The sequence below is a fragment of the Selaginella moellendorffii genome, unplaced genomic scaffold (assembly GCF_000143415.4).
Source record: "Selaginella moellendorffii unplaced genomic scaffold, v1.0 SELMOscaffold_7, whole genome shotgun sequence".
Lineage (NCBI taxonomy): Eukaryota > Viridiplantae > Streptophyta > Lycopodiopsida > Selaginellales > Selaginellaceae > Selaginella > Selaginella moellendorffii.
In genome coordinates this window covers 1,785,759-1,802,047 of record NW_003314268.1, presented here as the reverse complement: position 1 = coordinate 1,802,047, position 16,289 = coordinate 1,785,759, and the positions used below count along the sequence as shown (strand labels likewise).

General features: G+C 50.5%; 6 protein-coding genes across 8 annotated transcripts; 3 read left to right on the top strand and 3 right to left on the bottom strand.

Moving 5' to 3' along the window:
* Positions 1-267: 267 nt before the first annotated feature.
* On the bottom strand, positions 268-2,236 carry LOC9633677. The gene is made up of 12 exons (XM_024671308.1): positions 2,214-2,236; positions 2,132-2,167; positions 1,996-2,068; positions 1,804-1,946; positions 1,721-1,753; positions 1,586-1,670; positions 1,464-1,541; positions 1,210-1,403; positions 1,067-1,147; positions 932-1,009; positions 676-879; positions 268-619 (listed from the first exon to the last, which is right to left on the bottom strand). The coding sequence occupies exons 5-12, from the start codon at positions 1,721-1,723 to the stop codon at positions 365-367; spliced, it is 978 nt and encodes a 325-aa protein (XP_024527076.1). The 5' UTR covers positions 1,724-1,753; positions 1,804-1,946; positions 1,996-2,068; positions 2,132-2,167; positions 2,214-2,236; the 3' UTR covers positions 268-364.
* Positions 2,237-4,635: 2,399 nt separating this feature from the next.
* On the top strand, positions 4,636-6,674 carry LOC9652370 (cytochrome P450 78A4). The gene is made up of 2 exons (XM_002966552.3): positions 4,636-5,848; positions 5,948-6,674. The coding sequence occupies exons 1-2, from the start codon at positions 4,832-4,834 to the stop codon at positions 6,566-6,568; spliced, it is 1,638 nt and encodes a 545-aa protein (XP_002966598.2). The 5' UTR covers positions 4,636-4,831; the 3' UTR covers positions 6,569-6,674.
* A 414-nt stretch (positions 6,675-7,088) lies between these two features.
* Positions 7,089-10,305, bottom strand: LOC9633675 (OBERON-like protein). The gene is made up of 3 exons (XM_024671304.1): positions 8,161-10,305; positions 7,564-8,110; positions 7,089-7,499 (listed from the first exon to the last, which is right to left on the bottom strand). Exons 1-3 carry the CDS (start codon positions 10,115-10,117, stop codon positions 7,490-7,492), a joined length of 2,514 nt encoding a protein of 837 aa, XP_024527072.1. The 5' UTR covers positions 10,118-10,305; the 3' UTR covers positions 7,089-7,489.
* Positions 10,306-10,535: 230 nt separating this feature from the next.
* Positions 10,536-11,492, top strand: LOC9633674 (membrane protein PM19L). Its single transcript, XM_002966551.2, has 4 exons — positions 10,536-10,899; positions 10,964-11,132; positions 11,196-11,244; positions 11,304-11,492. Exons 1-4 carry the CDS (start codon positions 10,770-10,772, stop codon positions 11,382-11,384), a joined length of 429 nt encoding a protein of 142 aa, XP_002966597.1. The 5' UTR covers positions 10,536-10,769; the 3' UTR covers positions 11,385-11,492.
* Positions 11,493-12,727: 1,235 nt separating this feature from the next.
* On the top strand, positions 12,728-14,415 carry LOC9652369. Its single transcript, XM_024671041.1, has 2 exons — positions 12,728-13,406; positions 13,471-14,415. Exons 1-2 carry the CDS (start codon positions 12,942-12,944, stop codon positions 13,915-13,917), a joined length of 912 nt encoding a protein of 303 aa, XP_024526809.1. The 5' UTR covers positions 12,728-12,941; the 3' UTR covers positions 13,918-14,415.
* LOC9633673 (serine/threonine-protein phosphatase PP2A-2 catalytic subunit) lies at positions 14,137-16,272 on the bottom strand. 3 transcript variants are annotated; one of them, XM_002966200.2, is made up of 12 exons: positions 15,995-16,272; positions 15,812-15,868; positions 15,676-15,759; positions 15,493-15,564; positions 15,361-15,432; positions 15,254-15,294; positions 15,098-15,164; positions 14,851-15,042; positions 14,704-14,793; positions 14,589-14,640; positions 14,480-14,535; positions 14,137-14,426 (listed from the first exon to the last, which is right to left on the bottom strand). In XM_002966200.2, the coding sequence occupies exons 1-12, from the start codon at positions 16,085-16,087 to the stop codon at positions 14,361-14,363; spliced, it is 942 nt and encodes a 313-aa protein (XP_002966246.1). In that variant the 5' UTR covers positions 16,088-16,272; the 3' UTR covers positions 14,137-14,360. The 3 variants fall into 3 exon arrangements, with proteins under 3 accessions (XP_002966246.1, XP_024526807.1, XP_024526808.1); XM_024671039.1 differs by having other exon boundaries at positions 14,589-14,793; XM_024671040.1 differs by having other exon boundaries at positions 15,361-15,564; positions 15,995-16,250.
* Between the last annotated feature and the right edge of the window lie 17 nt (positions 16,273-16,289).

Below are 16,289 nucleotides of genomic sequence, written 5' to 3'. Positions count from 1 at the left end.
TTGGGGGCACCTGCGAGCATCTCCAACATTAATGGAGTGTCTGTTCTATGTTTCTACATTAACTTGTAAGCGGGACAGGGGTCTACTTAAAGGCTGCTTTCTAAGCCCTCTTAGAAAGTTCCAAAGTTCCACAGTTTTAATGTCGTGGCCTCGTGCAGGAACTTACTTCAGCGCAAGTTTAGGTGGAGATTGGAGCTAAACGCTTTTTTTTTTTTTGGATGCCATAACAAGCTGAATAGTTTCTGCAAGCATCACAGAGAGTCCGAATCAACAAATGAGCCTGATATATAAACAGCAAATATTTTCCGGTGATAAATAAATATTTATTTATCACCTCTGTTTCTTCCGTGAGTGCACAGAATCATTAGCAGGGTAGGAGGCCTTCCTCTATGACGATCTGAGGGTCGCTGTTTACGAGCAAAGCATACTCTATTACCGATCGTGCCACCGTAAGGTAATTGTTAAAGAGCGGTTCTGTGATCTCGACTTCTTGCTCCAGCAAAGGTTTCAACCATGAGTTGCGTACTTGCTCACTAGTGGCAAGCAAGCTGCAATAATCAGTCCCACCCTTCACTTCCAGCCACACAATAAGCAGGTAGACATTCACACCGACTTCTACCTGAGATTCCTCGAGTTAGACACGAAATAGTTTCACAGCAAAATATAAATCCTCACCGTTTCCAGCTGCTCCAAAAAACCTCTTGGACGATTCTTATCGTCTTCCTCACTATCAGTTGGATTAAACTGAAGAGCCCCGGAAGTGAACATCCAGTTGAGGAGACCCCGGAGTTCCTTGAATGCTGCAGGATCTACATCATTTGCTGTGCCTGGCCATTTTAGACGTATAAATTCCCGAAAGAGAGTCAGTAGAAGACAAAGCTGCAAAATACACGTACATAAGCCTGCAGTCGAAAACGAGCGCAACACGTACCTTTGCAGATGTCTCCATTTGCGGGATGAGCCTTCCGAAGACATCTATGACGCCACTGAAGGAGAGATCCTTTAGAAGCTGCACAAGCAAACAACGATTCATATCCTGTCATATATCATTCTCTTAAATACCAACCTCGATGAACAATGTCCGAGCTAAAGACGACAATGCCACTGGAATGATGCGATCTTCTAGACCGAACACGACCACAAGCCTCTGTTTATCACAGTTTTTCCTTAAGAAAAGAGAGGGAAAGGACCAAAAAAGAAAAAACTTACGCCGAAGAGGGCGTGGTCGAAGCTTGTACGTTCACATCTCTTTAGCGCTTCGCAAATGAGACGAAGACTCCTGTCCAGGTATTCAACGCACCGGGAAGTGTGCGGCATAAAGAACATGTTGATTGGGCCATTCGCGAGTTCTATAACATCCCTAAGTTTGATTGACTTGTCCAACTTCTCAACATCCACAGACACTGAAAATTGTATGTATGTGATTAGTAACGCTAGTGGTCTGCATAAACAGAAACGCGTACCTTGGAAGGCCAAACCACTGTGAACAAGCTGACTGCACTCCGCAGGTAGACCTCGAAACATGCTTGACCTGCAGGTGACTGAAGCAGAAGTGCTGAGTGCTAATGATTGGAAAGTCCCTTACCAGTTTCCGCCAGCTGCATCCCAGAATTTAGGTTTCGAAGATTAGCTAGCCTTTCCGAGGCACCGGGAAGACGGGCAGCAAGGGCCTACATCACACATGTAAGCGAAAAACAGTTAAGTGTGTTCACAAACCCACCATCAGAGACAACGTGTAAGCTCTCCATAGTTGCTGTGCACAAGTCACTAAGTGTTAAGCTCATACCACTAGTAAATCCGAACCTGATTCGAGAAGCGATATGCAAGCTTCTCGCAGAACCCATTTAGCACATCAAAAGCCGCAGATGTTAAGTCATAGTAAACAACCGAACATGCATGCAGGAGAAAACGAAGGACGGTTGTGGCAATTTCAGCATTTGTAGTGCCTGCTTCAAAAACACAAATAAAAAGCTGGCATTCATCCAATTGACTTACTGTGTCGGAGTAGCTCATCAAAAGTGATAAAAGACCGGTCAAACACATGAAACGTAAAGTCATCCGCGAGAAGCTGGGTTGACGAGAAAAACATTAATCCAAAAAAGGGCAAAGAAAAATACTCATCAGGACAGACCTTCAATAATCTGAATGCACGGAGCGAAGGATCCCACTGCGGGCAAAAGCTTTGTCAAATTGATTAAATCAAACAGAAGTACCTTAAAGCCGTCATTCCAGGATGTCAGAGTAGTTCCTAATATAGGTCCTAAAATGCACTTTTAGACACCGACCTCTTTTAATTAAGAGTTATTAGGAGTAATTTAAATGCATTAAAATTTTCTTCATACCAGCTGTTAAAATAATTTTAAATTTTTAGCATTTTCCATTCCTTTAACTAAATGTAAGTTTTCTTATAGGGTGAAAGCATGGGAGTGGAGGAGCAGCGAGGACAAGGTAAGACTTCTCTTAGGCTAGGGCATATAAGCAGCTGTGACAGTGGGTGAATTGGCATCTTGTGGACTTTTACCCTTCACAGGAATGACGTCTTCTTCTTTCTCTTCATTAAGAACATTGTTCTTTGTGCTTAGATTTGCACTGCTGGTAATCGGCATTATAATAGAATGCAAGAAGGGGATAAAGTTGAGAAGTGCATTCTTTTCAGCTTTATCCTAGTTAATCTCTGCAGGCTTGAACTTTCTCATCGTTTGTGGGGATTGAGCAGTCCAAAAGGTAGGATCGGTGGCTACAGATGAAGTCCATGGTTACGACTCTCGAAAACCAGATATGATGGGCAGGCTGGACACCCTAAGAGAGGATATGCATATCGTGAAGGCGAAGGAAAAGGCTGTTGTTGATCGGGTAATACATTGGCTGAAGTGGAACTCGACACAGGTTTGTGCTTCTGTGTCTGGTTCATGTGGGAGTGGCACATAATTTCGGCAAGTAACACCGCTCTGTTTCCTTAGGTGGCAACATTCGTATGAAAATCGGAATCCGAAGGATGTCTGGTTCAAAAACTGTGACAATTTAGTCACCTCGAGATTCTCCCTGCTTGACTATTCTCCGTTTGGTGTCATTGGTGTTCGTGTTCTGAAGGTTATTCGCGTACATAATCGTTTCCTTCAGGACCGCTGGGAAAAGAGCTTTGAGGGGAAGGTACTGAATCAAAGCAGGCTTCTGAGCTTTCTAACTTTCTTCGATCAGGTTGTCAAGTCCAGAAAAAAGCATGTCGAATATCTTCTTTATGGAGAGACGCTACAGTTCGCCAATGAGTTTCAGTGCATTGTTGCAGAAGGATTTCCTTACTTGCCAGGCCAGTCGAATCATGGTTGTCATGGTCCAGTTTCACTTTCAAACGCTATTGGTTTGGCGGTTGATAATCAGCATCATGTGAAAATATAATGGCCAGGTCACTTTTTGGCCGCAGGAACAATAAGAGTATGAGCTCAAAAACGGCAACCAGATCGAAAATATTCATACCGGTAAGCTCCTGAACTGAGCAACCAAGGTACGCTTTGACTACAAGAAGCCATCCCGGGGACCGGACACTCCAAGGACTTCCAGTTCGACTTATATGGACCCCACCCCTCGGATCCAGCGTAACGATCATGGTTTGTGAGTTTCAGTACACTTACCATGGGGAAAACAGTGGATGAGAGCTTTCACAGAGGGTTTCAGTTTGAGGATCGAGGCGTCCATACACGGATCCGGTATGCTTTAGGTCTCATTCACTTGTTGGGCCTGTTGAGCAGCCCGACTGCCAGGCTCCCTGATTGCTAGCCCAGCACCTGCAGTCATGGAAATTTCAGAATTCCACCACCTTGATTGGGTCACCTCGCTTGCATCGGCCAACGGCATTCGCCCCTTGAACATGCTCCTTAGAGCCCTAAAGCCGTGCTGACCAGTCAACCAAGGCCCGTCGTAGACCAAGTCAGCGGTTTCATTTCTTTTTTCTTTCCTCCTTGCTTGTCATGTTACCCAGCCTCGGGAGGAGCAAGCATGAGCGATCGAGCAAGTGTGGCGTGATTGCGATTGAGGTGCAAATAAGCGTAGCATAATAGCACTGTGCAGCATGGTCGAAAGAGGTGGATTTCCCGCTGCACGCCGCCTTGAGCTCTGGAGTTTGGTTGTTTTTCTGTGGGGCACCACACCCAACAACACATGCCAAGGTTGTGATTGGAGAGAAGTCATCTCCCTCCAGCAACCCGATTGGATTGGAGTGCTCCAATATATTCCTGTCAATGATTGCCCAATCTTGGAAAGCAGCATGTCAGAGAGTTTTCAATTCCCGGCCAGGATAGAAAATTTGGTTTGGAGACGGGCGTCACTCAGCCTGGATCCATGGCTTGAATGGACACGCCAACTGGGGGTTGCAAGCCATGACGGACAAGAGCGGCAGCGCCTAAACAAACAAGGCGGATCCTTTGGCGATCTTGGCAGGAGTGTTGTCAAGTTGGCCAACGCATTGAAAAACTTGACCGTGACCAACAAAAGGGAGGTTGACGGAACTCTTGAAACGTGATCCATTGCCACAGGGTTTAACGTGGAAGCCCAGGAGCCTCGGAGATAGATTTTAAGTGGGAGTTTCCAAAACACCACTTTTCCCAGGATGAACGCATACTTTTCCCTGCGCTGTGCCATATAATCTATCCTTTGTGCAAGCAAAGCTACATGATCACTTGACTGCCATGTTATAGTGATCAATCCAGACGCCGTTATCCTGCGATTATAAATACCAGCCAAGGCTTGAGCCGGGTCTTTGTGATCGAGCGAGTATATGCTTGTAGCTAGTCTCGGCCGAGAGCAGAAAAGAATTAGTGACTGGTGATCTAGATCAATGGAGTGCGGTCATGGGATCTGGCTCCAAGTGCTGCCGCTGTTGCAAGTGCTGGCGAGCCGAGAGCGCAATCAAGATTTGTTTCATGTCATGCTCCAGCTCGCTGCCGGCATGGTAAGATCGTCACGGATGCTATTGCTGACGATCCTCCTGCTCTGCTTGCTGGCCTTGTCAGCCAAGGTGTGGTGCAACAGGCTCCCTGGCTGCAAGAGATCATGGAGCAGCACCATTCCGGGGCCGGCAGGAATGCCCGTGGTGGGCAACCTGGTGGAATTCGGCCGTGCCGCGGGGCAGCCACACAGATGGCTGGCGGAGCTGGCTGCAGCCTTGAATCCCAGCGCGGGGCTCATGGCCTTGCAGCTGGGGAGCACCAGGCTGGTGGTGGCCAGCAAGCCCGAGGCGGCGCGAGAGATACTGAGCAGTCCCTGCTTTGGCGATCGGCCTATCAAGCAGTCGGCTCAGGAGCTCATGTTTGGGAGGGCCATCGGATTCGCGCCGCAGGGCGAACACTGGAGGCGGCTGCGAAGGATTGCCGCGCACAGCCTCTTCTCGCCCAGGCGAATGGCGGCGCAGGAGCACATACGGCTCCAGGAGAGCGAGGCGATGCTGGGGGCGATCCGCCGGCAGGGGCAGCAGGATCCGCTGCCTCTCCGCTGCATCCTGCAGCAAACGTCGGTGAGGACGATGATGAGGAGCGTGTTTGGGTGGCGGTCGTCCAACAAAGAACAAGAGGAGGAGCTGGTCAGCATGGTTCGCGAAGGCTTTGACCTTCTCGGGGCCGTGAATTGGGCGGATCACATCCCGTTGCTCAAGCACCTGGACGCGCAGGCCATTCAGCGGCGCTCCCGAGTTCTCGCTGCTCGAGTGTCGGCGTTTGTCGGCGGCATCATCAGGCAGCACAGGCTGGCAGCAGCCACGGGCAACGCGGGAATGCGGAGCGACGACTTTGTGGATGTTCTACTCGCTCTTCAAGGGGAAGACGAGCTCCAGGACGACGACATTGTTGCGGTGTTGTGGGTAAGTGAGCGAGCGATCTAAGCCTACAATGCAAACAGTTCTGTTTGTCATCAAGGTGGCCATGCCGTTGACTTCCTTTTTTGCACGCTGTTGATGCAGGAGATGATCTTCAGGGGGACGGACACCACTGCCATCCTGACCGAATGGGTGCTAGCCGAGCTCGTTGTGCATCCAGACATCCAGCGCAAGCTCCACCTTGAATTGGATGCTACTCTTGGCGCCGAGGACGTAAGGGACGACCATGTTCACAGGTTGACTTACTTGCAAGCAGTGGTCAAGGAGACGCTGAGGCTTCACCCCCCAGGCCCCCTGTTGTCGTGGTCTCGCCTCTGTACGCAAGACACCACCATCGCCGGCGGCCATCATGTTCCCAAAGGTACCAACGCCATGGTGAACATGTGGGCCATAACGCATGACTCCACCATCTGGACTCAGCCCCACCGCTTCTTGCCCGAGAGGTTCATGGCCGGAGCCGGCGGAGCCGACATGGATGTCAAAGGGAGCGATCTCCGCCTAGCGCCATTCGGTTCTGGGCGGCGTGTTTGTCCCGGACGAGCACTTGGCCTCGCCACTGTGCACCTGTGGGTTGCCCGGCTGCTGCAGAAGTTCGAGTGGCTGGCCTGCACCGACCATCCCGTGGAGCTACAGGAAGTCCTCAAGCTCTCCGCTGAGATGGCCAAGCCTTTGAGAGCATGCCCGGTCCCCAGGCGTCCAATGTAAGCATGTTTGAAAAAGATGGAGGACTATAGCTACCTAGATTCCTCTTGTACAAACTATAAAGCTGCCAATAAAGGTAGATAGATGAGTCACACAAGTTAAAGTGGAATGCATGTTTCGGAAGTCGATGTCGTCTAGAGCTGAACCGGAATCTTAGGCGACTCTGGTTTCCAAAAGTGGATGCCTTGATTCTCAAGTACCAGCTGTGAGCAAGCTCCTGCAGCTATACAGCAGACTAGCTAGAGATACCTGTCGTCTCTCGGAGGCATAGTGGAAAGATACAGATTGCCATGCCACGTCTTGTATCGAGTAACAGTGCAACGAAAGCGAACACTCAACTTTGCAGCTCGTAGAATAGCTCTGTTGTAGCTCTGAGACAGCAGTTGGGAACCTCTGCCTCTCCCGCTGCTTCCAACCTGCACATGTTCTTCGTGGTAAATCCTATGCCTACTCAGTCCGTCATATGAGATACACTCGCTTCGCTCTAGCTGTTCTTGTCTTAAGAATATATGCGTCACCAGCATCCAGACAAGTAACAGTCGTTTACTGCTTCACCTTGGAGCTCGTAAGACTTGCTGTGTCTGCGCTAACAAGGGCATTAATCCAGCAGCTCCTGTACAAGAACAATGACTTGCACCTAACCTCAGCATTGTCGGATTTTTCCACGGAAGAGATTGGACCGCTTCAAAAGCAGAGCAGTGCACCTGACCTTGAATCCTAGGAATTCTAGGTAGGGGCGAGACGACTCTCCCTGTATGGCTAGATAGAGCTATCAACAGAGACACGAATCTGACTACGCAACCATCACAAGAATCACTCAGTCTGTCTGTCTGGTAAAAATTTCAACAAGTCCGTGATGCGCTCGCTCTTTTACAGCTCCGCAACGTAGGCCCTCTTAGATAGTACACAAACGCCATGCCAGGTCTATGCCACCCTGCCCCACAAGCACGAAACCGTTGGCCACGCTCACAAAAGCTTTTCGTCACGCTGATTTTTACCTGGACTGCAAATATCTCTCCAAGTACGCTTCAATTCCAGAAACCTCCTCTGCTTGCAGCTGTTTGGCAGCTTCCATGTTTCCCAGCAGGTCTTGCAGATCACCCATCAACTTGCGCACAATGTCGAAGTTTGACGAACCTTTCTCCAGAAACTGCAGGTCCTCGAACTTCCGCTTCCGTTTCTCCTCTGCTTCGAGCAGTTGTAGCTTGGATTTCTTGCCCACGTACTCTTGTTCCACCTTGACGCATTTAGCCAGAACAATACGCTGCAATCCTTCGGCCTCGCGGGAAGCTTCATCCGCACGCGCTTGAAACATTTTCGCCTCTGCTTGTTTGATACGGACAATGCTCTCCAGCTCTTCTATCTCGGCTTTCTTCCTGGCTCTTTCGTATTGCATTTCAGCAGCATCTGTACGCTTCTCCTCCAACACGCGGTCATATGTCTGAAGTGCCAAAGTCGCTCTCTCCAATACTGTGTTTGGATCAATACGAGCAGCACCTGCTGTCGCGTGCTCGTCATCTTCCAGGAGGGAGACGTTTTTACTATCTGGAAAATCAGCTCTAAGAAATAGAAAGTAAAATAGACAAAATACGTACCTTCAAAGAATCTAAGCATGGCATTGCAGGCCTCCGCTACGTCTAGGTTGTTGCTCTCAAGTTTGGCTATCATCTGGCCGGCTCTTCGGCACAGTTGTCTCCCTCTCAAATCTTCGCTGCCCTGAAACATTCGCCTCGCACAATCCAGCTCCTTGACGAGTACTCCTCGGTTCCACGACTTGGCACAAGAGGCAAAAACCTCTTTCACAAATCCAAAAAGTTCGGACGTGTGGCCGCATGCGATGCAGTGGAACTGCATCTCTGAAGTCCCTGGTGTCGTCCCCGGCTTAATGTACATCTTTCTCAGCCCGCAGTCGGTATGGCACCAGTGAATACAGTAGTCACAGCCCACCCAGCTGCAAGTGCTGTGCGCCGTGTCGAACTTCGAGCACACGACGCACATGCACGCGTTGCAAAACCCGTTCTTTTGGGTGCATATCTTGCACTCACAGTTGTCGACAGGAAGCTGGCTGAGGCACTGGACATTACGGCATCGAGAGTGGAGCAAGACCTCGACGAGAAGTTTTAGCTGGTTGTCTTGCAGGAGGAACGCTGGGTTTCCCGTCTTAACAGCAACCAAGATCTCAACCTGAGTACGGTGTGACTTGTGAAGAGCGTCCGACGACAAGTCATTCCTGGTTTGTAGAATTCTTTGCAGCTGTAAAAACTCTTCTCTCCGGTCACTGCTTTCCACCAGGTCCTTCGCCGACGCCTTTAGCCCGTCCAGCACATCTCGGGGTAAGTTTCGCATCTTTTCCGCTACCACTAGAACCGGATCAGCAACCACCTCACGAACAGTGACTCGCAAAGTCGCCGACGCCCTGTCCCGCTCAAACGACCGTTCCCAGGATCCCACACTCTGGGAAAGGCCGCTGGACTTCACCTGTTTCCTGTGCATGCTGCCTTTGGGACGAGAATGGTGAGGAAAATGGTTACTTTCCGACACCGCTTTTCCCTTGAAGGGGTGGTGACGAGCGTAGTCCCCAAACTCCATCTTTCTGCTGCCTAGACCAGCTGAATACGAGGAGGCTTCCGGACGCACGGGCTGGCTTGCACTGGAGAACTCCTGATAGTCGTGTGAATTGTGCGTGAGCGAGCAGCTGGGGTTGTGAGTAAACGGGTGAGAACAGGAGAGCGATAGCGAAGTGGTAACGCCATGAGAAAAGGTTTCTGCTTGGGACATAGACTGGAAGCTCTTGTTCCTGTTGAGTGCACGATGCGAGTTGGACAATCCCAGCGACAACGACGTGTCAGGTTCCGCCTGTGGCAGCTTTGAGTCCTCGGGAACAACTGGCACATTGTCTTCAGGCACCACCATCGCTTGGCGTTCGTCGGGCACTCCCTCCTCTTGAGGAGCATCAGCACCGGCGTCGTGATTTCCCAAGCTCTCCGCCATAGCTTGCACGGCCTCTTGATTGACAACATCTTCGGTGGCAGTGTTGTCTTGGGAAGCAAGCGCTACCTTGTCTTGTAACTTGCCTTCCTCTCGCTCGTCAGCCTCCTGCTTCCCAGCTTGTGTCTCACGGCCTTCCCCTTCAGTCTTGTCCGCGTCTACCGGATTAGCCACGGGCAGATGATCCTGTTGGTCGTCGTTCATGGCCACCTTATCTAGCTGGGGAGGCTTTGCGTCAACCTCCTCGTCTCTCCTCTGGCATCGACTAGCTCTGCTTGTTCGCAACCTTTTCAAATGCTTGGACGTGTCGCTTCTTGGCGTGTCAGCAGCAGAAACTTGCGCATTGTCCTTTTCAGCCCCTGGAGCAAACCTCTTGACTCGCTTCTTCTCTCTGTCTGTTCGATGACCCTTGGGAATCTTGGTGTCAAACTCGTACCTCACCTCCTTGTCCCCCGAGCAAGGGGATGGCGAATGCCGCTCGCCGCTGCATCTCTTGTCCCCGTTTCTTTGGGCAACTCTGGCGGAATCCTTGGATTTGGAGGGATTGCCCAGGCTGCTCGACATGTTGCTATGTGAACACGCACAACAAGGTACCTGCAATTCGCGGATCCAACAGCGCCACAGGGATGGAATCAGCACCTCCTAGCCATTCTCTGGATGCTCCGCCCTGCGCCTCGTCTGCCCCACAACCCTAATCAGTCTCTCTCTCACCTCCGCACACAAGCACGACACCTAGTCAAAGCGCGAGTGCTCCGACACTTTTGCGACCGCGGTTCGATTCTCCTCGCTCTCCTCCGAGTCAACGCAGGTTAAGTAAATGGAGAAATTTGTGCTAGGTAAGTAGCAGCTAAGTTAGATTTGCCAGCTGAAAAGCAACACAACCACAGTAACTTCTAGCTAGGAGGGCCAGCAAAACATTCTTGAACAATCTGGGAGCTGCAGTGCAACTCTTTGATCCTCTCCGTGACGCGTGGCGGTCGATCCGGTACCCATGAGTTCTCTTCCCATTGGCGGAGAAAGCCGTATATAAATGCTCCCCACCTTTCCTTGGGAACCATCTCCGGCTGGCCGGCAGCTCTCTCTGCTTTTCTCTTTATCCTTTCCTTGTCAATTGGGTCACCGGGAGAGAGAGAGAGAGAGAGAGAGAGAGAGAGATCCTTTACTTGTCAATATAGAGTCACGGGGGAGAGAGAGAGCGAGACAAGAGTGAGAGAGGATGGCTTCTTACGCCAAGCACAGAGGCCTCGCGGCGCCGCTCCTGGGGGTGAACTTGGTCCTCTACATCATCCTGCTGGGGCTGGCGAGCTGGGCATTGGACGAGCAGCTGGATGGGCATTTGGCGGGAGGTAAGAAACTCGCAATCGCTTGAAAACCAGGCTTTGAAAGAATGCAAAACGTGGGCATGCGCAGGGAACCAAGCCACTTCCGACCTCATCCGCTTCTCTTTGATCGCTGGAGTGGTGGGCATCGCGTCCGTCCTGGTGGGTCTCTTCCATCTCAAGCACCGGCGGAGCGAGAGCCACGGCGGCGCAGGATCGGCGGCGGTCATTGCCCTCCTTCTCACGCTCCTCGCCTTCGGGTAAGAAAGATGGAACTGCCATTTGATTTTTGAGCCGAGCCGAGCGGGATTTCTGTTTTGCAGCGTCGCTTGCAAGCAGGTTCATGTGGGCTACATCTACTCTGACAGACTGGTAAGAGCAATGCAGCGGGGACCCGTTATCATCCGTTTTACTTTTGTCTTTGTGAGCAGAAAGCGCTCGAGGCGTTTGCGATTGTGGTGGCAGCCACGCAGCTGCTCTACGTGCTGCTCATGTATTTTGCGGACGAGTGAGCTCGCGAGCCATGGATTCCAACGACAAACTCTCCGGGGTCACCCGGATGGCTTTGTAATTGTTTGTATTATAGATATAATTACAATCTTCTGGTGTGGTGTTTCTGATTTGTGAAGGAAGACGTTACTGGCACTCGGAATATTCCTGCCTTTTCAAATTTTTAAAGTCCACCCCCTCTCTCTCTTTCTGTGTGTGTGTGTGTGTCTGTCTGCGGGTTCCGTTGTATCTCTGTGTTTGTGCGCGCTGTGCTCTCCTTGGTGAATGGTATGGCTGCCTCCAAATGAGCATCTCTGCCCCCACCCCCGCGGGGCTTTTGGGACGGGCTCGTCCGCGAGCCGAGGAGTGAGGACGCCGTCTCCGATGCCTTGCACGCGCTGGAAAGCGACACTAAGTATGTAGCTTAGAAGGGTAGCAAAGGTGTTATGCTTGGGCACCGCGAGACTAGTTAGAAAGAAAACCTTCCACTGCCACCGTGCTCGCTACCTTTCCCTCGTATATATATTTATCACTGGCTGGCAAGCAAAGAGAGCTCAGCTCTTCGGCCGCAGTGCTGCGCCCCATGCCCTTCGCATTTACGAGGAGTAAATGCTACTGTGTTGTATGTGTGCGCACATATCCCTCCCTGATTCAAATCCTGCGCATGGTCAGCGTCGCAGTCCAACTTGGGGCCGCACACCTCTCCTAGGCTTTGGGTTGTTTGCTCCTTTGTTCCTGATCGCGCGTTAAAGCAAGCGGGATATTTGTTAGTTTGCAAACTGTCGCGCTTTCTGGAAGAGCCAGGACGATTCGTACGCTGGAATTCGTCGCATTACTCACGGGCCGCCGCCCGGACGGAGAGAGCTGCCTGCTGCATCTTAGAAAGGACGTTGCCAATTGAATGGCTCAATCCAGCATCCATCCATCCATCTCTCTCTCCCATTCTAAAAGACAAGAAGAAAGAATATCCTCTCCTTCAAGGAAGAATGGTTACAAATGCAAACATGATTGAGGAGAGATTTTTGTATCGGGCTGCTTGGCAGCGGTGCCGATTCTCTTGCTACACTATCCCAACGGAGGTCCAAATCCCTGGCCTTGTTTATACGATCATCACTTCCTACTTAATAGTAATATACTTGCTAGTTGTTGACCAGCACAATAAGATATAGGTTGTAGTTGTTCAGCTGTCCAGGACTCACAAAACCAAAGTTTAGCACTACCAGTAGTTTTAGTGACTGCTGGCAAGCCTAAAAGCTAAAATCAATGCCTTGAGTGGAAGCAAGCGAGCAAGCAAGGGGCAGTTTAAAAATTTATCAAGAGAAATGCAGTGTGGCTGACAGTTACCCTAATGCGCTCCATCATTACATCATCCAGCACTTTTTTCTGTTTTTATAAATTGAGAGGAAAGGAATGGTTGCATGCTAGAAAAGAGGGTCGTCCTTGTTGCTTCTTCTCTTGCAACCTAAATGGAAGTGCTATGGAGGAGCAGGACATGGAGGGGGCCTCTTTTCAACCTCTTGACAACACCGGGAACAAGAGCAGTGGTAGCCGTCCGGTACGGTTTCTGATTCTTTCATAGCATGGGAGGCGGGCGGATCCTTGTCAATCCTCACTCTCAGGTGCTCTCCAAGAAGAAGCACCAGTCGTCCAGCCACAGCAACAGCAGCAGCAGCAGTAGCAGTGATGGTGGCGGCGGCGGCAGCAGCAGCAAGCACGCTAAGAATCGAGTGAGTAGCAGCAGTATTAGCGGCGGCAGTAGCAAGAAAGATCATCCCGCGCGATCATGGCCCCAAGGTGCTCTGCAAGTGGTTGAAGCCCAGCTTGGCCTCCTCTCTGCCTCCTCCACCGGGGATGATTTCCAGCAGCAGCAGCAGCGGCAGGAAGAGCAGCAGCCAGCAGCGGGTGACGATCAATCGCCATCGCCGAAAAGGACGAGATGGGGCGGCGATGACGAAGACGACGACGACAGGTCACGGGTGCACGTCGATCTTCAACCCCAGCAGCAGGCTCTTCCTTACGGCTGGGAGCAATTCCTCGACATCAATGTAAGTCCTCTGCTCCTCCAATTTCTGTCCCCTCTCACACATTGCGCTCCTTGCATCCATCCAGACAGGGGAAGTCTACTACATCGACTGGAGCACTTGCAAGCGGACTTGCAGGGACCCCAGAGAGGTGGCTCGCCTCGCCGATGATAAAATCCGAGCTCTCAGGCAAGTTCGCAGCTTCCAGCAGCAGGAGCAAGAGCAAGAGCACGGCGTTGTTAGTCGCAGCCACACATCTTCAGCGCGGCCAGCAGCAGGGGCAGCACCATCCTTCTCTTCCTCGTCGTCCGCCTCTGCCGTCTTTCCCCCTCAACCATACCACCCTTCCTCGGAAGACGAAGAGCAAGACCACCAGAACGAGGCCTCGTCATCGCAAGCACAAAGACGAGGCGGCAGGGGGCATGAAAATGTCATGGTTGCGCTTGGCTGCCACCGCTGTTTGACGTACTTCATGCTGCCCAGACAAGATCCCGTCTGCCCAAGCTGTGGAGCTCGTCTCCAGGTGAAGCATTGAAACGCTTTCCTTTTTTTTTGTTCAGATAGGCTTCCATTCCTTCTGTTTGTTCCTCCCGAATTCAATGCTGAGGTCCCTTCCTTGGGAAACTCCAGTCACACGGGACATAATACGACACACACAAACACACGCACACTTTTAACGCAGCTTTCTTTGAATGACAATCGTATCACCACAGTGATAAGTCCATGTTCCAGCAGTCACCTGAGCAAAAAAATCTCAACCAAGACTACTTAGTATTACAGATAGCAAGAGAAGAACGAATGGAAGCCGGCAGATATGGAGGGGGGCTTATCTATTCTTTGAGCACACTAGGTGTATCGAGGCACTTAAAACTTCCCGTGGTCTTGTTTTTGAGCTGCACGCCGCGGCCGCTGTCGAGGTGTCGGGAATCGCTGGGCCTCTCAGCAAAAAGAATTCTAAGGTGAATCTTAGAGCTCCAGTTACAAGAAATAGTCTGGCGTTCTTCTCGTCACGTCTGGTTCACCCCGCCTTGGAGCAGGCTCAAACTGTAAGATACACAAGCTCAGAACAAAGAAGAAAGATCGACAACTATACCTACCTGAATAAATGTATGGCCCATGTTGTCATCTACTTCCAAAATCGACGCCATATTTCCTGTGCCAAGACCAAAAACTCAACACGGCCTAAAACACTTCTTAGAAACTTACCGCAACGATAGCAATAATTTGGCGCACTGAAAATAGTGACTACTTTGTGCTCCTGCAAAAGTTGACAACGACAGTAGCAATTGTCATCCCAATCATCAATCCATAAACGACTTACATGACCCCAGTTGTAACCTTCCATCACTAGTTGATGGGCCCTTGCAACCAATTTTAAGTTGTTAGTATGGTTGAATTGTTCTGAGATATCCTGCAATGACAATGCACCTTCAGGCACACACCACACAATAGCAAAACCCCGGCTTACATGTCCAAAAGTATATCCCGCGCCACGAGGAGAAATTCCCCAGCCGCAACGGTCATCCGGGTCCGACCATAGTAAGTCGCACATCGGGCCTTCATGGGGAACTTCTTGAACCCGGTCAAGCTGCCTCACGTGATCTAGTGTATCTATCGAAGGGGAAAGCCCTCCGTGCAAACAAAAGATTTCCGACTCTACCTGTCACGTAGAGAAGCAGAAAGTTTAAACCGTGAGCGTCGACGCTTTCACATACCAATGCCGTCAAAGGAAAGTAGTCAAAAAGATCTGTGAAGATCTTCCAAACATTCGCATTCCCATACCTGACAAAAAAAAAAAAAAAAAAAAAAAAAAAACAAAGAACATGAGAAACGACCGCATATACATGATACATGAATGATCCAACACTTACTTTCGCAGGCACTCGTCATAAAAACCGTAAACTTGCGTAATCTGTGTCGCATGGCAAGAACATAACAGTCAATGTCCAAGGCTAGCTTAAATAACTGTCGTACCAACCTGCCGACTTTCGTGATTCCCTCGTAAAATGGTGATTCGGTCTGGATACCGGACCTTCAACGCGACCAAAAGCTGCATAGCAGAACGAAGAACCGAGTCAGCTTGAATGTAAATGACAAGAGGAGAACTCACAGTTGCAGTCTCGACGGAGTAGTACCCACGATCCACATAATCGCCCATAAACAAGTAGTTTGTATCTGGACACTACAAAGACAGAGATTAAAGATCAAACCTGGTCAGTAAGGTGGAAAACTCAGGACTTGAAACGCACACAACGACTCCGAGGGTGTAGAAGGAAAACATATACACACTCACCTTGCCACCGATTCTAAAGAGCTCTGCGAGGTCGTGGAACTGGCCGTGTATGTCTCCACAAATTGTGACAGGACATTTGACTGGCTGCTCAACATTTTTGTGAAACAAGTGAGACCACCAAAGCAGCTCAGCTTACCTGCACATTGTTCTCTTCCATCAAAATTTCTTTGGCCTTCTCACAGAGGGCCTGCACCTGCAAAAAAACAGTGTTTTCAGAGACCTAAAAGACTGGAAGTGCAAGAAATGCTGGAGCTTAGGTCACACATTCGGACAAGAAAATGCGCAAAGGGGTTTTGCCCGAGAGGGAAGGAAATTTTACCTCGTGTTCTACCAGCGGCTTGCACTGCATCAGCTGCGCGATCTGTGCATCCAGCTGACCGTAGCCATTTGACGACACTGGCGCCACGTTCATCCTAGCGAGCGATGCCCCGCAAACAAAACCCTAAACAATGATTCTTCTAACCCTGGGCGGATCTAGGCAGGGCGAGGCGTTTGCCAAGCACGTAGGGCGCGACGCCGTCCGATGCGCATCCAGCGAGCCCTCGGATCGGGCCGTGGCGCCTATCTACCTATATCGATCCACAAAATGGGGGCTCCTAACAGATTCTCGCCTT